At 42.0% G+C, this 26,071-nt stretch overlaps 1 protein-coding gene across 1 annotated transcript in view; it reads left to right on the plus strand.

The window, feature by feature from the left end:
• The first annotated feature begins 3,902 nt into the window (after positions 1–3,902).
• RAD50 (RAD50 double strand break repair protein) overlaps positions 3,903–26,071 on the plus strand; it is a 39,546-nt gene continuing 17,377 nt past the window's right edge. The window contains exons 1-14 of the mRNA XM_084637724.1: positions 3,903–3,983; positions 6,560–6,739; positions 7,484–7,567; positions 8,666–8,817; positions 9,647–9,832; positions 9,981–10,185; positions 14,021–14,149; positions 15,630–15,795; positions 18,664–18,857; positions 20,738–20,944; positions 21,814–21,996; positions 22,227–22,384; positions 24,445–24,620; positions 25,290–25,527. Coding sequence (XP_084493850.1) covers positions 6,611–6,739; positions 7,484–7,567; positions 8,666–8,817; positions 9,647–9,832; positions 9,981–10,185; positions 14,021–14,149; positions 15,630–15,795; positions 18,664–18,857; positions 20,738–20,944; positions 21,814–21,996; positions 22,227–22,384; positions 24,445–24,620; positions 25,290–25,527 — 2,207 coding nt within the window. The 5' untranslated portion in view covers positions 3,903–3,983; positions 6,560–6,610. The remainder of the gene's footprint in view (positions 3,984–6,559; positions 6,740–7,483; positions 7,568–8,665; positions 8,818–9,646; positions 9,833–9,980; positions 10,186–14,020; positions 14,150–15,629; positions 15,796–18,663; positions 18,858–20,737; positions 20,945–21,813; positions 21,997–22,226; positions 22,385–24,444; positions 24,621–25,289; positions 25,528–26,071) is intronic.

Consider the following 26,071-nt stretch of genomic DNA (forward strand, 5'->3'; position numbering starts at 1 on the left):
TAGAGTGGGGGGTTGATATGGGAAAGGGGAAGATGCGGGGGTGTGAGGAGGGCAGAGTGGGGGGTTGATATGGGAATGGGGAAGATGCGGGGGGTGTGAGGAGGGTAGAGTGGGGGGTTGATATGGGAATGGGGAAGATGCGGGGGGTGTGAGGAGGGTAGAGTGGGGGGGTTGAGATGGGAATGGGGAAGACGCAGGGGTGTGAGGAGGGCAGAGTGGGGGGTTGATATGGGAATGGGGAAGATGCGGGGGGTGTGAGGAGGGCAGAGTGGGGGGGTTGAGATGGGAATGGGGAAGATGCGGGGGTGTGAGGAGGGTAGAGTGGGGGTTGAGATGGGCATGGGGAAGATGCGGGGGTGTGAGGAGGGTAGAGTGGGGGGTTGAGATGGGCATGGGGAAGATGCGGGGGTGTGAGGAGGGTAGAGTGGGGGGGTTGAGATGGGAATGAGGAAGATGCGGGGGGTGTGAGATGGGTAGAGTGGGGGGGTTGATATGGGCATGGGGAAGATGCGGGGGTGTGAGGAGGGTAGAGTGGGGGGGTTGAGATGGGCATGGGGAAGATGCGGGGGTGTGAGGAGGGTAGAGTGGGGGGGTTGAGATGGGCATGGGGAAGATGCGGGGGGTGTGAGATGGGTGGGGGGGGTTGAGATGGGAATGGGGAAGATGCGGGGGTGTGAGGAGGGTAGAGTGGGGGGTTGATATGGGCATGGGGAAGATGCGGGGTGTGTGAGATGGGTAGAGTGGGGGGGTTGATATGGGCATGGGGAAGATGCGGGGGTGTGAGATGGGTAGAGTGGGGGGGTTGATATGGGCATGGGGAAGACGCGGGGGTGTGAGGAGGGCAGAGTGGGGGCGTTGATATGGGCATAGGGAAGATGCGGGGGTGTAAGGAGGGTAGAGTGGGGGGTTGATATGGGCATGGGGAAGATGCGGGGGTGTGAGGAGGGTAGAGTGGGGGGGTTGAGATGGGTATGGGGAAGATGCAGGGGTGTGAGGAGGGCAGAGTGGGGGGGTTGAGATGGGCATGGGGAAGATGCGGGGGTGTGAGGAGGGTAGAGTGGGGGGGTTGAGATGGGCATGGGGAAGAAGCGGGGGTGTGAGGAGGGTAGAGTGGGGGGGTTGAGATGGGCATGGGGAAGACGCGGGGGTGTGAGGAGGGTAGAGTGGGGGGGTTGAGATGGGCATGGGGAAGATGCGGGGGTGTGAGGAGGGCAGAGTGGGGGCGTTGATATGGGCATAGGGAAGATGCGGGGGTGTAAGGAGGGCAGAGTGGGGGCGTTGATATGGGCATGGGGAAGATGCGGGGGTGTGAGGAGGGTAGAGTGGGGGGTTGATATGGGCATGGGGAAGATGCGGGGGTGTGAGGAGGGTAGAGTGGGGGGGTTGAGATGGGCATGGGGAAGATGCGGGGGGTGTGAGGAGGGTAGAGTGGGGGGGTTGAGATGGGCATGGGGAAGATGCGGGGGGTGTGAGGAGGGTAGAGTGGGGGGGTTGAGATGGGCCTGGGGAAGATGCGGGGGGTGTGAGGAGGGTAGAGTGGGGGGGTTGAGATGGGCATGGGGAAGATGCGGGGGTGTGAGGAGGGTAGAGTGGGGGGGTTGAAATGGGAATGGGGAAGATGCGGGGGGTGTGAGGAGGGCAGAGTGGGGGGGTTGAGATGGGCATTGGGAAGATGCGGGGGTTTGAGGAGTGTAGAGTGGGGGGGTGAGATGGGCATGGGGAAGATGCGGGGGTGTGAGGAGGGTAGAGTGGGGGGGTTGAGATGGGCATGGGGAAGATGCGGGGGGTGTGAGGAGGGCAGAGTGGGGGGGTTGATATGGGCATGGGGAAGATGCGGGGGTGTGAGGAGGGTAGAGTGGGGGGGTTGAGATGGGCATGGGGAAGATGCGGGGGGTGTGAGGAGGGTAGAGTGGGGGGGTTGAGATGGGCATGGGGAAGATGCGGGGGGTGTGAGGAGGGTAGAGTGGGGGGTTGAGATGGGCATGGGGAAGATGCGGGGGTGTGAGGAGGGTAGAGTGGGGGGGTGAGATGGGCATGGGGAAGATGCGGGGGTGTGAGGAGGGTAGAGTGGGGGGGTGAGATGGGCATGGGGAAGATGCGGGGGTGTGAGGAGGGTAGAGTGGGGGGGTTGAGATGGGCATGGGGAAGATGCGGGGATGTGAGGAGGGTAGAGTGGGGTGTGAGATGGGCATGGGGAAGATGCGGGGGTGTGAGGAGGGTAGAGTGGGGGGGTTGAGATGGGCATGGGGAAGATGCGGGGGTGTGAGGAGGGTAGAGTGGGGGGGTGAGATGGGAATGGGGAAGATGCGGGGGTGTGAGGAGGGTAGAGTGGGGGGGTTGAGATGGGCATGGGGAAGACGCGGGGGTGTGAGGAGGGTAGAGTGGGGGGGTGAGATGGGCATGGGGAAGATGCGGGGGTGTGAGGAGGGTAGAGTGGGGGGGTTGAGATGGGCATGGGGAAGATGCGGGGGGTGTGAGGAGGGTAGAGTGGGGGGGTTGAGATGGGCATGGGGAAGATGCGGGGGTGTGAGGAGGGTAGAGTGGGGGGGTTGAAATGGGAATGGGGAAGATGCGGGGGGTGTGAGGAGGGCAGAGTGGGGGGGTTGAGATGGGCATTGGGAAGATGCGGGGGTGTGAGGAGGGTAGAGTGGGGGGGTTGAGATGGGCATGGGGAAGATTCGGGGGGTGTGAGGAGGGTAGAGTGGGGGGGTTGAGATGGGCATGGGGAAGATGCGGGGGTGTGAGGAGGGTAGAGTGGGGGGGTTGAGATGGGCATGGGGAAGATGCGGGGGGTGTATATGGGCATGGGGAAGATGCGGGGGTGTGAGGAGGGTAGAGTGGGGGGGTGAGATGGGCATGGGGAAGATGCGGGGGTGTGAGGAGGGTAGAGTGGGGGGGTGAGATGGGCATGGGGAAGATGCGGGGGGTGTGAGGAGGGTAGAGTGGGGGGGTTGATATGGGCATGGGGAAGATGCGGGGGTGTGAGGAGGGTAGAGTGGGGGGGTTGAGATGGGCATGGGGAAGATGCGGGGGTGTGAGGAGGGTAGAGTGGGGGGGTGAGATGGGAATGGGGAAGATGCGGGGGTGTGAGGAGGGTAGAGTGGGGGGTTGAGATGGGAATGGGGAAGATGCGGGGGTGTGAGGAGGGTAGAGTGGGGGGGTGAGATGGGCATGGGGAAGATGCGGGGGGTGTGAGGAGGGTAGAGTGGGGGGGTTGAGATGGGCATGGGGAAGATGCGGGGGTGTGAGGAGGGTAGAGTGGGGGGGTGAGATGGGCATGGGGAAGATGCGGGGGTGTGAGGAGGGTAGAGTGGGGGGGTTGAGATGGGCATGGGGAAGATGCGGGGGGTGTGAGGAGGGTAGAGTGGGGGGGTTGATATGGGCATGGGGAAGATGCGAGGGTGTGAGGAGGGTAGAGTGGGGGGGTTGAGATGGGCATGGGGAAGATGCGGGGGTGTGAGGAGGGTAGAGTGGGGGGGTTGAGATGGGAATGGGGAAGATGCGGGGGTGTGAGGAGGGTAGAGTGGGGGGGTGAGATGGGCATGGGGAAGATGCGGGGGGTGTGAGGAGGGCAGAGTGGGGGGGGGGGAGATGGGAATGGGGAAGATGCGGGGGTGTGAGGAGGGTAGAGTGGGGGGGTGAGATGGGAATGGGGAAGATGCGCGGGGTCTGCGGTGGGTCTACTGGAGGCTGATGTAAGTTTCGGGGTTGCAGGTGGGAGAGGGTCTGAGATCCGTGTGGGAACCATTGGTGCCTGGCTAGGCTCCTGGCCACGACCGTTCGCACCGGGCCCGGGTGGCCGCTCTGTGGGGCGCGTGACCGGACAGAGCTGGGCGGAGGCCGCGCGCTCAGGCCGGACACAGGCAGCTCAGCTGGGCGGGCTCCCTTCTTGAATTGGGCGGGGCCGAGCTCGCTCGCGCTGGAGGCCGGGCGTCAGAGGGCGGGCAATCACCAGCCTGAGCGGCGTTGCGGCCTGTTGTGAGGTGACCTGGGGCGCGTGCCAGGCGGGGGTCTCTGCTGTGGGGGGCGCCGTGCCCTACCCGGGCTGCGGCTGTTTCCTGAGGGAATGGGGGCCACTGGGAAAGGCAGGTGAAGGGGAGCGTTGGGCGGCCGCCCCCCGCCACGGCGCTAGCTAGGCGCCGGGCTGGGGTATAATGTGTTTGGAAAGGTGCTCTGGACTCCCCGCCCCCGGTCACCGCCACCCCTGGAAATGCCCCGGGCCCACCCCCTGGAACCAGCCACCCTTGGAAATGCCCCGGGCCCACCCCCTAAAACTAATCTCCCCCCCGGAAATGACCCGGGTCCATCCCCCCAAAACGTGCTACCCCCTGGGAATGCCCCGTCCCCACCTGCCATCCCAAGAAATGCCCCGTGCCCAGCCCCAACCTGCCACCCCGGGAATGCCCCGTGCCCCCTCCCAACCCGCCATGCCCACTCTCCTGCCCCTAGAAATGCCCTATGCCCACTCCCAACCCACCACCCCCAGAAAGGTCCCTTGCCCACCCCCCAAGCTGCCACCCCGGAAATGCCCCATGCCCACCCCCTAACCTGCCATCTCCAGAAATGCCCTGTGCCCATGCCTCTAACCCACCATCCCTAGAAAAAGAAAAGGAGGACTTGTGGCACCTTAGAGATGAACAAATTTATTTGAGCATAAGCTTTCGTGAGCTACAGCTGCTACTCTGAAACTCATCCCTGGAACATGTCCTGTGCCCCCCACTATGCTCCCAACACACCATTCCTAGAAGATTCCCCCTGTCAGCCCCCACCTTGGTAACTTGGCATCCCTGGAAATTACCCCACCGACTAACCTGCCATCCTGGAAAATTCTCTGTGCCTACCCCTCCCCAACTCACCATCAGTAGAAAATATCACATACCAACTCCTATCCTGGTAATGTACCATGTCTGGAAAATGCATTGTGCTCCCACTTACCCTGATAACCTGCTTTCTCTGGAAAATGCCTAATGCCCCCACTCACCCTGGTAATCTGCCATCTTGGCAAAATATCCTGCACCCACTGCCGGTGTCCTAATCTGCTATGGCTGGAAAATTTTCACCCCCACCGTGGAAATGTGCCATGTTAGGGAAATTCCTTTCGCCCACTACTATTTTGGTGTCTTGCTATCTCCAGGAAATTTCCTGTGCCCACTCCCACCAGAGTAACGTTCTAGAGGATACGGCATTGGACTGGGTTTGAGGAAACCTATGTCCTGTGTGTGACTCAACCATTGTCCTGTACTGTACTGTGATCTTGGGCAAGTCACTTCACTTTTCTGTGCTGCAGTTTCACCTCACATTTGATCTATCTTGTCTAGACTGAGAACTGTTGCAGCAAAAATTGTTTCTCGCTATGTGTTTTTTCAGTGCCTAGCACAATGAAGCCCTGATTTTAGTTGGGGTTTCTAGCAGCTACTGTAGTATAGATAATCGTGGAATTGAATAATAATAACCTGTGGCATCAGGAGCGATCTGTTATTGCTGAGAAATGTCTTTTTTTCTACTCCCCGTCTGTTGCTGCAGTAAATTGCTTGTCATGGGAAATAACCTTTCATTCTCAAAAAATATCATGCTGCAGTGATCACTGACAGGGAATGATGCACAGGGCAAACTGCTCCATGCCTCACCTAATGAAATAATAGCCAAACAACTAAAATGCACATCTTGGTTTCATCCAACAACTCCTTTCTCTGTGTTCATTATCAATAATCCCTTTACTCTCCATCTGTAGCTCACGAAAGCCTATGCTCAAATAAATTTATTAGTCTCTAAGGTGCCACAAATACTCCTTTTCTTTTTGCGGATACAGACTAACACGGCTGCTACTCTACATGGGCTGCGACCCTGCTGCCTGTACTGAGTTCCACTGATTTCAGTGAACTCCATATGGCTGCCAGGGCCAGCCTGCATGATTGTAGGTCTAGGCCTGTAAATCTATCAAAGATGAAAACATCTTATAGCAGTAGGACCTTATGTGAATTAAAATGTTAGATTGTGGGGAAGGGGGTTGGGGAGGGAGATTACTGTAGAAAAACCTGAAAGCCAGTCCATATGTGCTTGAGTTTTGATACTGTGTTTGTAGTGCAACAGCAAATTTTGAAATTTTTCAAGAAAAAGTGTTAATTTCTATAACTTTTTCTTATTGACACGTTTTGAGCAAAAGCTCATAAAATTCAGTTATAGTTTTTACTATAGTTAATTCAGGATATTTCTTTTACTAAACACTCAGGAAATGTTAAACATTTTTAGGCTGACCATAGTTGTTTAGTTGTAATGGGGAATAAGTAAAGAATGGTAAGTTTCTTAACTTACCAATCTATATTTTGTTTGGTTTTTCACTGTAAAAGAGAAAATCTCTAAACCAAAAATAAGATTTTAATTACAAAATAATTTAAAGGAGTGTCTGTAATCCACACCTTCAACCATTATCAAAGAATCTTTGCTCTGCTTTCTTAAATTACACATAACATACTTTTTTTTGATAGTACAAGATTTTTTGGGAGAATGAGATAATGTTTGGTACCTAAATCATCACGAAATTTAACTGTTTATTTTGTAGGATTTTGAAAATTAATTTTTGGGATTCAGAAAAGAAGAATATTCTACAGAAATGTCTAAGATTGATAAGATGAGCATCCTTGGAGTGAGGAGTTTTGGGGTAGAGGACAAAGACAAACAAGTTATCACTTTCTTTAGTCCTTTAACCATTTTGGTGGGGCCAAATGGTGCAGGAAAAACGGTAAGACTTTTGTACAGTGCAAACAGGCTTCATGTCATTATAAATAATTACAAACTCATACAAACAAGAGTGATTGTTTATATGAATTTATAATTAATGAAATTATAAAACCTTAAACAGTTCGCATTTTGTGACACTTGCATAATTTGGGCTCCACTTTCAGGCTTGCATTCTGCAACGAGCTTTGCATAGGCACAGGATTCTGCCTGCATGGTGCTCATTGCAAGGTCAGAGCCTTAGTTGTTTTACAAATACCTGTTTATGCACTAGGTATTAGAACCATATAAATTAGAGATGGGAAAGATCTGTTTAGTGTTTCTCAATGACCAGTCAGTCTGTGGACCGGCACCAATCCCTGAGAACTTCCTGACACAGTTTAGGAAGGCAGCAAACCAGTCCCTGGTATCCAAAAGGTTGAGAAACTGCATTAGATCATCTAATTGATCTCCTTGCCAATGCAGAATTATGTCATATTGTACATTTACTAGTGTTTTGTCCAATCTAATTTTAATCCACTATTGATTGGAATATCTCCACCTGAAGGTCTATTCCACAAGGTAATTAGAGCTATTGCCCTGAAGTTTTTCCCAATACTCAGAACACTTATCTTAATTTCATCCCATTATGTTTCTCCTTTCTTGGTTCTCAGGTATTTAAAGACAGTTACTCTCTTGCCTCTTTAGTCCAGCTTTTTACTTGCTCTAAATTGATATTACTGATACCTATTTATTTCCATTTTTGTAGACTATCATTGAATGCCTTAAATATATTTCCACTGGAGATTTCCCTCCAGGCACCAAAGGACACTCATTTGTTCATGATCCAAAGGTAGGAGTCATGATGGCTAGCTTGTATGTCTAACTGGTAGTAGATATGACAAAATATTTAATGAACATTGGATTGTGCCACAAATGGGGGGAATCCAATAAGAGTTAATTATTTAAATCACCCATTTTAATGTAATACAAAAGCATGGATTGAAGTTGGGAGGGAGAAATTACAAGAAATGAGTTGTCAACCTTAAATTTCTTGGTTGTCTTTTTTCTCACAATCTTAACATTACAAACTAGATTGTTTTGCAGTTAAATTTACCTTTTAATTTACTTTATGAAAGATTTCCACATGTGTATATACAACATCTAAGATGTTAAATTGTTTAAATCTTGTTTAAAAATGCTAAATTCATGTTTGCAACAGTATTTAGTTTCAGTGTGAGAATATCTGTTTCATTATTCTCTGGCTATGTTTTATAAGTTTTAGTTCCCAGAAAATACTTATACAAGAATAGGTAACATGTGACCTGATCACTTTTTAAAATGTCTTTTGGTACAAAATGTCTGTCAAATAGTTGTTTGGTATTTGGTATTTTCTTAGTCAGTATTGGTAAATGGATGGTTTTAACTAAAATGTTTTGAACATGGACTATTCCTTCCCAGTTACTGATATTAAATAAATAAGATTTTATGGGAATATAATGTGGACACGTTGCATATGAGCTAACCTACAGTATTAGAGATCTGCTCTCTGCATGATTTAGGCCCGGATCCTACCATGACTTGCACACTATGAGTAGTCCCATTGACAGAAATGAATGTTTGGTGTCTGACTTGGAGGAGGTTATTTTTCTGTTCTTTTTACTTAAGGGAAGGCCCTCTGATGATAACTGTTTATCAGATGGGTGTGGGGGAGTGTTTGCATTTTAGGATATAAGAATAGCTAAAGTGCAAGGTATGCATAAGAATCCTGGATAACCTCTAGGCCAAAAAATGATTTTGAGTGAAATCCTGGCCTCATTGAAGTCAATAGCAAAACTCCTATTGATTTCAGTGGAGCCAAGATTTCACTTACGGCTTTGGAACAGATGCTTGGATGACCACAAAAGTTTTCTTTGTTAAATAAGTTTTCATATTTTTTTTCCTGCCAAAGGTTGCTAATGAAACAGATGTCAGAGCTCAGATTCGACTGCAGTTTCGTGATGTTAATGGAGAGCTTACAGCTGTTCAGCGATCCATGGTTTGTACTCAGAAAGGCAAGAAAACAGAGTTTAAAACTCTTGAAGGTATCATTACCAGAACAAAGTAAGTTGTAGGTTTTTTAAACATTGCCTCTTAGTTTGAGTGTCCATTTGCTTTGTCTGTATCTTTTCATGTAAGAAAAGAGATAAGTGGATAATTTATTCATTCAAACCTTCACCTATTCTTTCCGATTAAATTAAGTCTAACAAAAAGTTACATGTAGTCCCACTGCATTGTCTATTTGTTTTATGTGTTACAAGAAATCCCTAGATTTAATGGGTAAAACTTTCAAAATGGCCAAAGTCTCTTTGGTTTTCCATGGACATAGGCGCCTAAGTCACTCAGTGATAGTTTAGTTCTGAAGGTGGTGTTTATGCACTACATTCACTTTATGTCCTGTTGGCACTGCAGAAGTAAATTAAAGTAATTTTGTGGGGAAATAGTTCCGTTCCAACTCATTCCAAGTACCTATCTGTTTGTTTGACTCTCATCTCTGACATTTTTTTAAAAAGATCATTTGTTTTGCACTGATCACTATGTTTTTTGCTCCCTCTGCTGGCTATGCAGTCATAGTTAGCAAACTGGTGCTATATACATGGCTAACATGACATTAAGTTACAGAAAGATAGCTTGAAATCAAAGGAGTGCTGTATCAAAATCCATTTAGTTGAAAATGAGGTATTCAGGGTTAAAAATGGAAAAAGTGAGAGAAGAATGAGGGGCAAAAAACATTTACCATTGTAAAAGTAATTATTTGTGACTTAGCATCAAAACAGGATGGGTTAGAATGTTGAAATTATACAGAATGTTATTTATTTTAGAAAAAAATCATAACTGTACAGCAACCAGTAGTCATCTTATTGTTATGCACTTTCTTAATCTATGTACACAGGCATGGGGAAAAGGTCAGTCTCAGTTCCAAGTGTGCAGAAATTGACCGAGAGATGATCAGCGCTCTTGGTGTTTCCAAATCTGTGATTAACAATGTCATTTTCTGTCATCAAGAAGAATCCAACTGGCCCTTAAGTGAGGGAAGGGCCCTGAAACAAAAATTTGATGAGATCTTCTCAGCAACAAGGTTTACTTCTTTCCATAACTAACATAATTACAGTAAAGTACTCCTTCCATTTAATTATAATTGTTTAAATGCTCACTAAAAATGCTCATTCGTAAAGCTGCATGTGCCAATAGAATTTGAAATTTACACATGGTTTTCTTTTTGAAAGGTATATTAAAGCATTGGAAACTCTTCGTCAGGTACGTCAGAAGCAAAGCTTGCGGGTAAAAGAGTGTCAGACTGAACTGAAATATCTAAAACAGAATAAAGAAAAAGCACGTGAAATTCAAGATCATCTTAGTAATAGGGAAGCTCAACTGGCTGCTTCTAAGGAAAATGTAAAATCTATTGAGAATCGACTTGATCCTCTAAAGGTAATTTTATTTGTATGATCATGTAATTCAAGATTTTATTGTAATACTGTACATATTCACTAGGGGAGAGAGAGTAAAGGTTGCTTGCTATGGGAATTTCCTGACTTCTTTGTGATTAAAATCTCTCCAGTTTAATGTTGTATTATCAGGGGGATTTTTTTTGCCATTTAACCATAAAATTCAGAGCAGAACTTAAGGCCATTTTCATCATGACAAATAATGAAATTGTATGAGTAGAATTTATATTCAAAGATGTGGTGGAAATGATCTGTTCTTATCTTTACACCATCTTGGACCAGTTTATTTGTTCTTATATTTAAATTAATTTACATCCATTTGGAGATTTTCAGGCCAAATCTTGAAAGCAACATGTATCTTTCCTTTCTTAAGCTGTCTGGTTTAGTTACAAAACTTTTGGGAAAATGCAATTTTCAATATTTACTCAAGCACCTCAACAGCTGATTTTGGAAGATTGATTATACAACCTGCATAGTTTCACAGGGTGGCATATTTTCATATCTATTACCTTCCCCTCAAATAATATATTAGTACTTGAATATACTGTCAGCACAGGGTAGAAAAGCATCTGTGCAAAACCCTCTCCCTGCCTCTAAGTAAATGATACCTTGAGCCTGTATTTCCCATGATGTCATGACACATTCCATAGCTACAACCAATGTAGATAAATTATAGCAATTCTTGTCTCAGTAACTCTTCCATTAGTAGTACTGTGCATGTTTTTCTGGGATACCCTAGTGCAGCAGTTTTTAACCACGGTATGCAGAGAACTGAGTGTTAGCTATCTTTAAAAGAAGTTAAAATACATTAAATACATTGCTTTTATATTGTGTTGCATCTACATAGACAGTCACGTCAAGTGTGTTTAAGATGCTTAGATAACCATGCAATAGGTGAGGTCATTATTTTTTTACACATATCCATGAGGGAACAAGGTATCCCTTGCTGATGGGTGCAGCCTGTAAGTATGTGGCCTACATATTCTAACTGGCCACAGCAGGAAAGGAGGGAGTTACAGAAGCCTACTTATTGTCATTAGCAGCACATTTGATCACTCCACATCTAAAGTGATTGAGCTTCATCCAAAGATGGTGTAGAAGGTCAAAACCAGAGGGCTGGACTGTTGGATGTGTTATAAGATAGTCATTGGCTATGTTTGAAGCTTGTTCTTACCCCCTAGTATGCCACCTGGGAGTGATATTGAGGATCCTTAGGGGAATTGTCCAAGCGCAGTGCCATGAGCTGAGATGTTGGCTTGGTGGATTAAACAAATCTTTAAATGGGTAGATATGGAATGTCTTGCACCTTAGGGAGCAGATTCTGCAAGGCTACTTGTTGCCTGAAGTCAGGAGGGACAGTGTTGTCTCATGGGGCTTGTTATATGCATGGTTTCATTCAGCTGAGTGTCTAGGAGTCCTGTGTGAAGTGAGATGAGACACACCAGGGAGCAATACTCCGTTACAGAATAGCACAAGGTAAGCCCAGGGTTTCTTAGTGTTTTACTCCTGGGGGAATTCTGCACCAAAAAATGTAAAATTCTGCATATTTTATTTGTCAAAATAATGCAATATAATCACACCAGTTTCACTTATTTTGGTAATTTATTTAAACTATCATACAGAAAAAATCACAATAACTGTTCAGTATTTCCTAAACACGTGAAAGTTAAATTACAAATACTTGGTAACCAATACCCTGCATTCCAGTTGTAATCCTGGATTTTCATTTAAATTACATTACTTTTATTTTGGTGTTTGGTGTTCTGTAAAATAGAATGTTGCTTTAAATTGTTCACTTTCACACATGAAAGTCATACAGTTTTGCTAATCACTGTTGTGCATTTTTTTTAAATGGAAAAGTAAAATAGATCCTGAGCTGTAACCTTACCCCATTCATTGTGCCTCTCTGGAACAGGAAAAGCGAGAAAGCCCATACTCCTTCCTAGCTGAGGACTCTATAAGGCTCCTTTACACCACTCTAGCAAGGTAAAGGAGCCTTAATTGACTAAGAATGGGAACAATCAACTAACAATGGGAACATTAGCAGCCTGCCTGCTTAGGGCTTGTCTACACTGGCAATTTACAGTGCTGCAACTTTGCCGCCCTCCCCTTCCGCCCCCCCCCCCCCCCCCCCAGCACAACAAGTTTCAGCGCTGTAAAGCGCCAGTGTAGACAGTGCACCAGTGCTGGGAGCCACACCCGTTGTGGAGGTGGTTTTTTTAGAACACTAGGAGAGCTCTCTTCCAGTGCTCTGCCGTGACCACACAAGCCACATTAAAGCGCTGCCAGTGTAGAGTAGCCCTTAGTTGTTACATTTATGCTCTGCCTCAGGGACAGAGCCTGCTTCGCACAGCCCTACACCTCCAAGCCCAGGACGCAGCAACGGTGAGCGAGAGGGACAGAGTGAGTCTCTCTTACTCTTTCGCATGCAGGCACCTGCCCAGTCCCACCCCCATAACGTCTCTGCCGAATGCACGCAAGCCCAGCCTCCCTCCTTCCCCTCCACGATGATCTGCTGGCTTCTCCCAGCAGACGCGCCTGGGCTGCCGCAGAAGGGACGTGTGTTCCCCACAGACTTTTTTGCTCCCACATTTTTCTGTGAGGGAGTCAAGAAATCTGCAGACAGTATGAATTCTGCGCCCCTCCAGGAGTAGTGTTTGTGCTTTGGCTTCCCAGGTAGAACCAGCTGATTTGCTGATCAGGCTGTTGTCTTTATTTTCAGCATCGTTTTGGAAAGGTATTCCTTGAAAATCAGTGTACAGCCCTGTGTAACTGCTAGATATACAGGCTTTGGGTCATGGTCCAGCCTTTGTCCATTCAGGAGGCTGTTGAGCAGTTTGTAGGCTTTTATGTGGTGTAGATGGAAGGAGCTGGAAACTGTCTTTTTGGTATTAGGTTTAAGTCTCCATCTTTTACGATAGTAGGCCATCTCTTTCACGTCAACATTCAACACTTCTAGGTGACTGGAATCCTGGTACTGTACTACCAGACAGATGTCATGACATAGATAAAATGCTTGGCAGTGGTATTGGGAAGGTCATTGTGAAGAGACTGAAAAGTGTTAGTGTTAAAATTGAGCTATAAGGTAAACCATTGTTTTGGGACCTCTAGGAGCTGGGATGTATTTTTTTTGTCCAAGCAAAATTTTAAATTAGCAACTTCTCAACAACAGTTCAACAGCCATGACAACCTGCTTCAGTGGGACCTGTGACAGTTTGTATAATAGGCCTGTATACGAGATCATGTCATACTCAACAGTAAGGCCTAGGAATACTGCACCTGTCTTCTGCCTGTTCTGAAGGCCATTCTCAGTGTGGGTGGTGAGTGCCAGCACTTGATCACTGAGGTTATCATCAATGGTGGGGGAAATTCTCTGAAGAATAAGCTTTCAAATAATTTGTTAATATTACTTTTCCATTTAAGTAATGACTGTAGTTGCTGCAGGGATGCTGTCTAATCAGGAAGGGGAGGTGATCCACAAGATGATGTCTTGATTAACATGTGGGGCAAGGTCTGAAAAGATTTGAGAACCCTTGTCTTAGTGTCTAAAACTCCTTATAAACTTGTAGGTGCTGGAAATGACCCATTTTTAAAATGCAATATATTTAAATAGAAAATTTGATTATAAAATCCATAAACTGTAGTGAAGCCAATTTACTTTAGCAATCCTCTCTTCTCTTTTTTTTCTTTTCTTTTCTTTTCTTTTCTTTTCTTTTCTTTTCTTTTCTTTTCTTTTCTTTTCTTTTCTTTTCTTTTCTTTTCTTTTCTTTTCTTTTCTTTTCTTTTCTTTTCTTTTCTTTTCTTTTCTTTTCTTTCAGAACCGTCTCGCAGAAATTGAACAGAATCTTGCAAAAGTAGTGAGACTTGACAATGAGATTAAAGCTCTGGACAGCAGGAAAAGGCAGATGGAAAAAGATAACCAAGATTTGCAACAGAAGATGGAGAAGGTTTGCTTTATAAATCCTGTGTGTCACCATCCTTCATCTTAAAAAATCAGAAGCAATCATGTATTACAGAATGAATAGTACATTTACTATAGAATGAACCATAAATTTTACAAAACTTGTGTACCCATAGCCAGAACAGTGTTTTGTTCCGTTGGTTTTATTTTCCAAGCATTTTTGGTCACAATTGTTGTAAAACTGAATACAGAAAGGTGTGAATGTTTTTAGTGTACTCAACGGAGTATTCTTCAGTAAATATATAAATAAATATTATTTTTTTTTAAATCCCCCCACTAGTAAAGTCTCAGTCCAGGAAAACACTTAAAAATACAAACAGTCCCATTCAGTTCAGTGGGACTACTCACATGCTTAAGTGTTTTTCTGGATCGGGGGCAAAGTTTATAAAAACTCAGTAAAAAAAAGTACAAAGAAACTATGAAAGGTGGTGGCTGTGGTTTTAAAATATACAGTTTGCTAAGAGTATTAAGCAGTTAAGTGTGGCTGACCCTCCTAATCAGTACTGTTTTTATTATCAGTCACCAGCATTGTTGATGTTTTCAAGCAGGCAAGATGCAATAGGTTGTTGTATAATGTAGTTAGGTAGTAATACAGATATCAATAAATATTATTCTGCATGTATGATTTCTGAGCAATTTACGACATTACAAAGTGAATTTTCAGTATGCTGTGGCTCTCAGAGTGAAGAGCAACCAGACAGCCACGAGTGGCCACCATCAACAAAAGTGACCCCTAAAATAAATGGTTTAAATATAGCAAGTAGCTGTTAGAATACGTCATGAAGATGTGTTTTATTGATTTAGTAGGGAGATGGGGATTAAAACTGTTATTATTACCTTTCCCTCCAAGATCTACAGAGTAGAATGAACTGCTCAGTGTGATGAACAATGGGGTGAGCAATTTTATAGAGTAGTAATGACTTGTCATGACCATATGTAAATGGCATTAACTGGCAGTGGACAGCAGAGCAACCCAAACTTGACCTACAAGTACAAGGACATCCCTTCTCATTAACATCACAAATATTCCTGTTTTCTCTCCCCTTTAAAATAGCCAGTGAAAAAGTTAGTGGTCTTTTATTATGTTTGTGCTAATTATCTGAAATTATTTTGACAACTAGAAAGAATTTGTCCAAGAGCATGTATCACAAAAAATATGTATCATATTGTTTTATCAATATGAAAAAAGGAGAATCCCTGTATTGGACCCAGATAATTTTACTTAGTTCTTGTGGCTTACTCCTGCAGTAAGAAGTTTATTAAAGCTAACTCAAAATACCTTTTAGCACTGCAGTTTGAGTAGTCTTATGGTAAAAATTACAAATCGGGTAATATTTTATCTTTTTATTTTGTGTTTAACCTTTGGAAAATGTATTATATAGTTTATAAGCATGTGCAAAGTATTTTGTTACAAATCAGTTTAAAAAGCTAACTTTTTAATACTGCAGTATACTCTGACTGCATAGGTTTTTCAAGGAACAGATGACCAACTAAGGGATATGTACCAGAACCATCAGAGAACAGTAAAAGAGAAGGAAAGGAGATTAACAGACTGTCAACGTGAGCTGGATAGAGCAAGCAAAGAGTGTCAGAGATTTAACAGAGAGAAATCAGAATTACTTGTTGAACAAGGTATAATAGGCTAATTTAAAAAAAAATAATGCAGAAATTATCTAATATAATATAGACACTTGTAAAAGGATGAGTGACAGAATTTCCATGTTTGAGCCAATGAGAATCTTGAAATGTGGTATACTTATTCAGTATTGGCTGCTTAGTACAGGGGGTCAAAGTTCAAATTTGAGACTTTGATCTTCACTGTCAGAGATAACCAAAAGGTCATTAGTCTTCTCCATGGGATTTCAATTGTACACGTGCCCTTTTGATCAATAATGTTGACGTTGATGCACTCATTCATTTATGGACTTTTTGTGGAAAAGGAGCCATTTTGGGCATTTCTGTTCTAGGTCACCAAGAAGTCATCAGTCTAACAATTTACAAAGCATATGTTTGGTCTGTGAGCTGGTTGCGTTAGCATGAGTCCTCCAGTTTGGAGGAATTGAGATCTGTCACCAATTGTAGTTAATGGATTTTAGCCAAGAAAATTGTTGGGAGGGAAGCGAGTGCACCATACATACCCAAAGGGTTGACTTCAGGCAAGTTGTATTTCATGTGGTTTCTTTAAAAATCCCTAAATACCATGCATCATGTTCTGTATAGCTTATTAATTATTTCAAGATACATACATTAATTACAAGTTTTACGAAAATATCTATAAACAGAAAGTGTTGTCATAACTACAGTTATAATAATATCAATATTTGATAGTATAGTTAATAATGATCTTTGGAAGGACTATAAATGGAACAGGATTACTAGGTTAGTAAGAGCATAACCTTTAAACGGTGGACATTCCTTCTTGGTGTTGTGGTAATTAACCCCTTAGGTCCTGTGTTCTTGATTCAGACAATTACCAAAATTCTTTAAAAGGACAAATTAACTTAATACACATGGTATGGAGGGAGGTTATTGCTTTTCTACTTAAAACAATTTTAAAACCTATATACTGAATTTTATGTGGATTTAGAAAGAGAAGAAATTAATATGAGCTGGCAATTTTAGTGCAATTTTCATAATTACGTAATTTGAATGACTGAGGCCACAAAATAGGCACTTAGAAAAGAAAAAATTATCTTAAATATTGGTGGCAGCTTATCTCCTGCTGATCTGCCACTGCATTTCTTTGCCCCACCTACTAACATTCCTGCATTAGAATAAATGGGTTTTTGTTGAATTGGTCAAAGAAAAACATTTTGCTTTTAGGGTTTTTTTTTTAAATCTGTACAAAATACAGACTGAGAACTCCAATGCCTTGTTTCATTGCAAAGCAAGTAAAAGCTGTGATCTGCTGTTAAGATTTACTAGTGCAAACTCTTCTGCCTTCATGGAGTCTAAATGTAGGTCTTGTTGAAGACAAATGGAGCCTAAAATAGGGGAATAATAAAATGTTGCAAAATGTGGGAAAAACGGCAATGCCAATAGACCTTAAAAGGGCATTTTTGGGTAGTTTAGATCAGTGATTCTCAAACTTTTGTATTGGTGACCCCTTACATACAGCAAGCCTCTTTTTACATTTAACACTATTACAAATGCTGGAGGCGAAGTGGGGTTTTGGATGCTGCCAGCTTTTGATCCCCCCGTGTAATAATTTTGTGACCCCCTGATGAGTCACGACCCCCAGTTTGAGAACCCCCTGGTTTAGACACAAAATTCAATTTTAATGTCCTTTTTTAAAAAAGGAATTTACAAGACTGTAGAAGTGTTTTCATGATTTTTTAAAAGTCAGTTAATATTTTTATTTATTTTAGAAAAATAACATGAGACTTGAAATCTAGTCTTTAAAAAAAGAAAAGTTAAATGTTGTTTTGAATACTGCACGAGACAGACATCCCACTTTCCTGGGATCACAGCAATTACATTTTCCTATTTTAAAAAATTGGAAGTGGAAGGGAATTCTCCCCTGCTGCTGTGTAAAAGGCCCACACAGACTGTGAAAACTGAGTAAAGGTTCAATGCTGCAAACACACTCACAAGTAAATGAGGATAGTCCCACTGAACTCAGTTGACAGGTTCAGCCTTATTGACTACATGGGGGGGAAGTGACAAAATGCTGTGAGATGTACAAAGTAAAAAACAGGGGAAAAAAATTTCTCTAATGTCTGTCAGTTCTAGAAATCATATAAGTTACTTGAAACAATAGTAGGTAAAAATAAATTTTCCAACAGAAGTGAGTTGGGTTTCTTGTTTGTTTTTGGATTGTTGTTTGGTTTTCTCCCCCTTAGGACTTGTTTGTATACAGAAGTTACATTGGTTTAACATAAATCAGTTAAAAAAACAATTTAGGTAAACTGTTGCAACCCACTGTGTGGGCATACCTGCGTTGATTTAAACCTGGTTGTATTTTGTAGCTTGTTTCTGTCAATTTACCAATGAAGGCTAAACCAATAAAAGTCATGTTTAAATTATTTTAGCATCCATACACAAAGTGGCCCTGATAAAATCAGTTTAGCAGCACACCTTTAGTGTGAAACTATGTGGGCACAGCAGACCTGACTAAAAATAAAAGTTACCCTAATTAGCGTATGTTCGTTGTCCAAGTTAAGGGAAGTTCAAAAGTAAATAGCTAGCATAAATAGTGATAAGTAAGCTAAACTGTTTGTGTTAATAAATCTAAAGTGGCATCAGTAACATAAGAAATGAAACATATTTCTTTAAAAAAAGACTTTTTAAGAGTCTCTTCAACTATAGAAACTGCTAAAATTCAGTTATTGATGCATGCGATTTAAAAAAATTCAGTAGAAACATCCCTTCCAAGTGATTTGCATATTGAACATAATCAGATATAAGCAACATATGTTCTTGATGTATACACTTCTAAATGTGAACCTTATTTTTTTTGTGTGTGTGTGCGCGCATGTGTGTACAAACATATATGTGAAGGTCGTCTTCAGCTACAAGCAGATCGTCACCAGCAGGACATCCGAACCAGGGATTCGTTAATCCAGACTTTGGCAGCACTGTTGGAATTAGATGGTTTTGAACGAACACCTTTTAATGAAAGGCAAATTAACAGTTTTCACAAGCTTGTGAAAGAGAGACAAGAAAGAGAAGCAGAAACTGCCAGTCAGTTAATGGTAAGATTTTTGTCACCTTTCTTTATGCATTCTCATAATTAATTCTCATAATATCTGTTTTCATGATGCATGTGACTTGATAGCAGTAGAGTCATCAGAAGTCATGTTCTTTATTTCCTAGTCAAATGTTCACAAGGGACCTACATTACCATTACATTAATCCTTATCTCACAATTAGAATAATAGAATATCAGGGTTGGAAGGGACCTTAGGAGGTCATCTAGTCCAGCCCCCTGCTCAAAGTAGGACCAATCCCCAACTAAATCACCCCAGCCAGGGCCTTGTCAAGGCTGACCTTAAAAATCTCTAAGGAAGGAGATTCCACCACCTCCCTAGGTAACCCATTCCAGTGCTTCACCACCCTCCTAGTGAAAAAGTTTTTCCTAATATCCCACCTAACCCTCCCCACCCCCCACTGCAACTTGAGACCATTACTCCTTGTTCTGTCATCTGCTACCACTGAGAACAGCCTAGATCAATCCTCTTTGGAACCCCATTTCAGGTAGTTGAAAGCAGCTATCAAATCTCCCCTTTTTCTTCTATTCTGAAGGCTAAATAATCCCAGTTCCCTCAGCCTCTCCTCATAAGTCATGTGCTCCAGCCCCCTAATCATTTTTCTTGCCCTCCGCTGGACTCTTTCCAATTTTTCCAATTCTAGTATTATACACACAGTTGTCAACCGTTTTTAGAGTATGCTTGGTATTAGAAGATGCTTCTGCCAGGAAGACCTTGCAAGGACACCTTATATTGTTCAGGTGCTGTTGTTTTTTTAAATTTACACGCAGTGTAACTTATCATAAGCTCTAATGTAGTGAAAAAACATTTAATACTTGGATTGTAAGTTCCCTGGGGAAGGCACCATCTTTTTGTTCTGTGTTTGTACTGTGCCTAGCACAGTGGTGTTCTTACCCATGACTGGGGCTCGTAGGTAGCACAGCCGCCAACTTTTCATTGTGCTGGTGGGTGCTTAACCCCTGGCTCTGCCCCAGGCCCTACCCCCACTCCACCCCTTCCATCATTGCCACAGCCCCGCCTCTTCCTGCCCCTGTTCCGTCCCCAAGGCTGCCCCCTTTCCCCTCTCTCCCCAGCCTCCTGCACGCCACAAAACAGCTGATTGCTGTGGATGGGAGGGATGCGGAGGTGCTGATTGGCGGGGCCTGCTGGCAGGCAGGAGGATCGGGGGGAGGGGGAAGTGCTGATAGGGGGCTGCTTAGGACCCACCATTTTTTTCCCACCCACGGAGTCAGCACCTATGTTAGGTAGTATGGTAATACAAATAATATTCTGCTTAACATGAATGTCTAGAATTGGCTGGAAAAAATCCTCCTTGCCTATGCAAAATTTTGAATTTTGGAAAAAAAACTTGTCCCACATCAGGAGAATCGAAATGGAATTTTTCAGTTTGTTCAGAGGACTGCCCGACTCCTGCTAGGATGGCTGACTCCCCAAACACATGGTTCTTTGGGCTGCTCAGCTTAGAAGCTTGCTGCCCAGGCATTCAGGCATCCCCAGCTCCCAAGCTCTCTGCCAGGTGAACTGCTGAGAAGCGAGGGAAGTGGGTAGATGAGCTGGTGGGAAACCAGGCAAGTTTTTGTTGGAAACCTGCCTGGTGTCTGTCAAAAGATTTGTCAAAATCAACGCTTTCTTGCAAAATGATTTGATTTCAACGACTCGGTATTTTCCAACAGAAAAACATTTTTGTGGAAAATTTCCAACCAGCTCTATTACTGTTCCAAAATATTTCAGTGTGTTGCATTAGACAGGTGCCAATATGGTCATAGTGATCTACTTATAGAAAAAAGTCTGTAGGGGGCTTTGTATAAAATAATTCAGCTGTAGATAATTGCTTAGTAACTGTTTTGGATGGCTTCTTTGTTCAGAGAGAATTTGCAGAAAAAGAAACAATGAAACAAAAACAGATAGATGAAATAAGAGATAAGAAAACTGGACTGGAAAAAATCATTGACCTGAAGTCAGACATTCAAAATAACAAACAGCTTGAACTGAAGAATGTGAAATATGAACTGAATCAGTTGGAGGAGTCTTCAGACAGGATTCTGGAACTGGATCAGGAACTCATCAAGGCTGTAAGATTTTCTATTTGAATAATTTAAATAAATACACACCAGAAAGCATATTTGGTTGTCTTGTTGCTTTTGGTCACATCAAGTATTGCAGATGCGGACAGCAGTGATATAATGAAAGAACCTGATCACCTCTGCCATCCCCAAAACCGTGAAATCTATATCATGTTCTTTGAGAGTAACCTAGATTTTACTTGTTGGAATCAGTCATGATTGTTCTTGGACCCTGAAAAGAACATGGTGCCATGATTTTCACAGTTATAAACTTATAACAAGCCATCCCTATTCAAAGGCAAGTTGTCTAATTGCTGCCTCCTTACTTGTGCCTTTTTAGCCAAATGTTTGTACTTGTTTGCTTATAGCTGAAGAATTTAATGCATCATGGAATTTCTCCACATAGTCTTTCCCTTAAGTAAAACTCTTAAGTGTACTTTATCATTCAATGGATGCCAAAAAGCAAAGACCGAACAGGATGTGGATGAGGCACATTGAAGCTATATTCTATCTATCTAGCACCTTAACAGAGGAATGAAAACTCATTTTTCTTCTTACGTTAGCATCCATCAGGGTAGTAGATGAGCAGTTGGGGAGGCTGTACAACCTTTTTGGAGTCTTAACATCCATGTCCTCTTTTCTTTGTTTTACATCCCTTACTTACAGCCCCATTTCATAGCCTTCATCCTTCTGTCTGGAGTCCTTTCCGATCATGTAATTGTCCTTCCTTTATCCATCAGAGTTATTACTGTTGAGTAATGAAAATCCCTTCCTCTTGTCTCATTATCAGTCTGACTTCATTAGTCTTGTTTGAATTGGCATAATTATAAATCACATTTTAAAAATAAATCTTTGGTTGATTTTATTTTTCTGTTTAGGAATGTGAACTAGATAAGGCTGAGAAGAACAGCAATGTGGAAGCTCTTGAATTGGAGGTACATAAACTTCAGAATGAGAAAGCAAACCTGGACAAGGTCCTTCGGAAATTGGATCAAGAGATGGAACAGCTAAACTTGCATACCACGACAATCACTCAAATGGATATGTTGACGAAAGACAAAGTAGCGTATTTTTTTTTATTTTCCTAGTATCTTCCTTATTAAGAAATGTACATGAAGTTAATATCTTTCATTGAGGCTTTATGAGGAGCAGTTATTTATCAGAATCTTACATCATTAATTGCATAAAAAATTGTGCATTTGAAAAAAGATGTAACTTTATAAGTACACTGAATAAAATAACAGTTTGTGAATATAGAAAAGTATATTTTAAGTGTATTTTGTTCCCCAAGGTGGACAAAGAGGAGCAGATCAGAAAAATAAAATCTAGACATATTGATGAATTGACCTCATTGCTGGGATATTTTCCTAACAAAAAACAGCTTGAAGATTGGCTTCATGCTAAAACTAGAGAGATTAATCAGACAAGAGACAAGCTTGCCCAACTTAAGTAAGTATTCATTTGCTTGATTCTGGCTTCAGAATTTAATTTCTGAAGTTAGTTCATTTTGAAGATGGAGATTTTAATCCATTGTTTCTGTTACCTTACTACAGATATGTCTTGTTTGATTTATTATTGTTTGTTGCATCTTAAAATTAATGCGTATATAAGGTCAGAAGGGACCGTTATGCTAATCTAGTCTGACCTTCTGCATAACACAGGCTAAAAAACCTCACCCAGGAATCTCTATATCAAGCCCATAATTTCAGTTTGTAAAATTATTGAGTCCCAGTCCTGCAGTGGGATACATATTGACAGACCCCCTTGCAGAATCCAGTTGAAGTTCATGAGACTCCATATAGATCTGGTTATAAGATTTGAGACTCAATGATACTGCAAAGTTCAGAATCATGAAATATAATGATCAGTCAAGAAATATACTTTTCTTGAAGAATAGAATGACAATTTGGTTTGGGTTTCATCCCCTTATGGTTGTAGAATAATGTTTTATTCAATAATATAAGTCTGATTTTTTTTTTTATATTGGAAATATCCACGTACCAGGTACGTTCTGTAATGGACTTTGTTTATAACTGTTAGGAAGCAGTCTAATTTTAGAATTTCTAACAAATATATTTTTGCATATGTAACTTAGCCCCCTTTCACAAGGATACTTAAGCCAAAAGCCAGTTCAAAATATTTTTAGAAAATGGGTTAGTATTAGGGCTGTCAATTAATTGCAGTTAACTCATGGAATGAACTCAAAAAAATTAATCGTGATTAAAAAAGTTAACCACGATTAATCGCACTGTTAGACAATAGAATACCAATTGAAATTTATTAAATATTTGTGGATGTTTTCTACATTTTCAAATGTAATTGAAATCAGTATAACACAGAATACAAAGTGTACAGTGCTCACTTTATTTTTTTATTACAACTATTTGCACTGTAAAAAACAAAAGAAATAGTATTTTTCAAATCACCTAATACAAGTACTGTAGTGCAATCTTTTTATTATGAAAGTTGAACTTGCAAATGTAAAATTATGTACAAAAATAACTTCATTCAAAAATAAAACAATGTAAAACTTTAGAGACTATACGTCCACTCAGTTCTACTTCAGCCAGTCGCTCGGACAAACAAGTTTGGTGTTACAATTTGCAGGAGATAATGCTGTCTGCTTCTTGTTTACAATGTGACCTGAAAGCGAGAACAGGCGTTCGCATGGCACTTCTGTAGCCAGCGTTGCAAGGTATTTACATGCCAGATATGCTAAATATTGGTATGCCCTTCGTTGTTCAGCCGCCATTCCAGAGGACATGCTTCCATGCTGATGATGCTCATTAAAAAAATAACACGTTAACTAATTTTTTGACTGAACTCCTTGGGGGAGAATTGTATGTCTCCTGTTCTGTTTTACCCGCATTCTGCCATATATTTCATGTTATAGCAGTCTCAGATGATGACCCAGCACATGTTCGCTTTAAGAACACTTTCACTGTAGATTTCACAAAACGCAAAAAAGGTACCAATGTCAGACTTCTAACCAACCCAAGGTTTAGGAATCTGAAGTGCCTTCCAAAACGTGAGAGGGATGACGTATGGAGAATGCTTTCAGAAAACTTAGAAGAGCAGCACTCAGATGCGGAAACTATAGAACCAGAACCACCAAAAAGAGAAAATCAACCTTCTGCTGGTGGCATCTGACTCAGATGATGAAAATGAACATGTGTCAGTCCGCACTGCTTTGGATCGTTATCGAGCAGAACCCATCATCAGCGTGGATGCATGTCCTCTGGAATGGTGGTTGAAGCATGAAGGGACATATGAATCTTTAGCACATCTGGCACGTAAATATCTTGCGGCGCTGACTACAACAGTGCCATGCGAACGCCTGTTCTCGCTATAGTATTCCTTATAGATTAGGTTTTCAGCCAAAACTAGCAGGAATTTGTCCAATGTGAATTTGAGATTCAAGCTAACCTAATAGTTTCTGGGCTATAATGGTTTGTAAGCTTGTTTCAGTGCCCTTCTTTAATATAAGAATTCACACATTCCTGTTTCAGTAAAGAACTAGCTTCAGCAGAACAAAATAAAAATCATACCAGTATTGAGTTAAGAAAAAAAGAAGAGCAGTTGTCCAATTATGAAGACAAACTTTTTGATGTTTGTGGAAGCCAAGATTTTGATAGCGATCTGTACAAACTTCAGGATGAAATTGAAAAGACTTCAAAGCAGCGAGGTAAGTTTAGGTATTTCTTCACTTTCTTCTAAGCTCTTTTTAAATTTAAATTCCAAATCTTAAGACAGTAATACTGCCTGTTATATGGAGTAGTGGGTCCTTATCTTTATTTGTGAGATGAGCAATAGTTAATATAAAATTTTATATAAGGCCCAACCTGAAGGTGCCACATTTAAGAATAAAATTAAAATCAGTTTTCCTTAGTTTTATTCTTTTACTTCTATATTGCATGTAAACAGCCACGAAAACATTTTCGTTATCTCAGTGAATTTGCTACCTTATTACTTTATTCTTATAAATTTACTAATAACTACTTTGACGTAGTAAATATGTAGGTCCTGATCCTGGATTGTGTCAAAGCTGGGAGAATATTCCACTACCTGGATCTGCCAGCTATACAAACAGTGCAAACTAGCAGCTGCTGTTTGGCCATAGACTTGGCTCGTCGTGCCTAATGTTAGCAGAAGAGTCTAGTAGTATTCAAAGAAAATTACAGTCACTTTCACAATTCATTTATAAGAGAGAGCAATTTAAGCTAAAATATTCCATTGTTCTGTTAATTTCACAGGTTTCAACTTTGTTTCCTTTTATAGTGCTACAAATTATTGTTGCAGATTTGGTTATTCACTGCTTTAATTGACAAACTTTAATTTATTCTTTTAAAAACAGCTATGCTTGCTGGAGCCACAGCAGTTTATTCACAGTTTATTACACAGCTGACAGATGAGAACCAGTCATGTTGTCCAGTTTGTCAGAGGGTCTTTCAAACAGAATCAGAACTGGAAGATGTAATTAGCGATCTGCAGTCCAAGTTACGTCTTGCTCCAGATAAACTGAAGTCAACAGAGTCTGAGCTTAAAAGAAGAGAAAAGAAGCGTGATGAAATGATGGGGCTTAAACCAATAAGGTAAGGTACCATGCAAAGTATACTGCACCTCTTGTTACACACTTTTAAAAGGAATCATATTATTCCAAATGATGATAGTTTCTGTGCGTTACAAAGAACAAGGATAAACGTGAGGAAAATATTTTGAAGTAGATAATTCAACTCTCAAAACACTAACCCTCGAAAGTGTCATTACATCAATATATAATAACCAAGAGCTTTGTCCTCTACTCCGTTTAGACTGTACTATATGTTTGACAATTCCAGTACTTTCACATTTCTGTTGAGGGTTAGGCAGAGGAATTGGTTAAGTGTTGCTTCTTCAGAGGTCATGTCCAGTATAAAAAATCCTTCATTTTTTTTTTCACTTTTTAACATCTATATAATTAAAATGGTGAAATTATTTATGCTGTCACTAAAATGTCTTCATTCTACTTCATGTTAAATATGTTTGCCATAAGTGCTGAAGCAGAGGCTATGTTGCTGAAAACAAACTGTGAATCAAGCTCACCATTTTACAAACATTTTGTTACAGGAGATATAAATCAATTATTTTTATTAATCT

Source organism: Lepidochelys olivacea (genome assembly GCF_965140295.1).
Source record: "Lepidochelys olivacea isolate rLepOli2 genome assembly, chromosome: 8".
In the NCBI taxonomy this organism is placed as follows: Eukaryota; Metazoa; Chordata; order Testudines; family Cheloniidae; genus Lepidochelys; species Lepidochelys olivacea.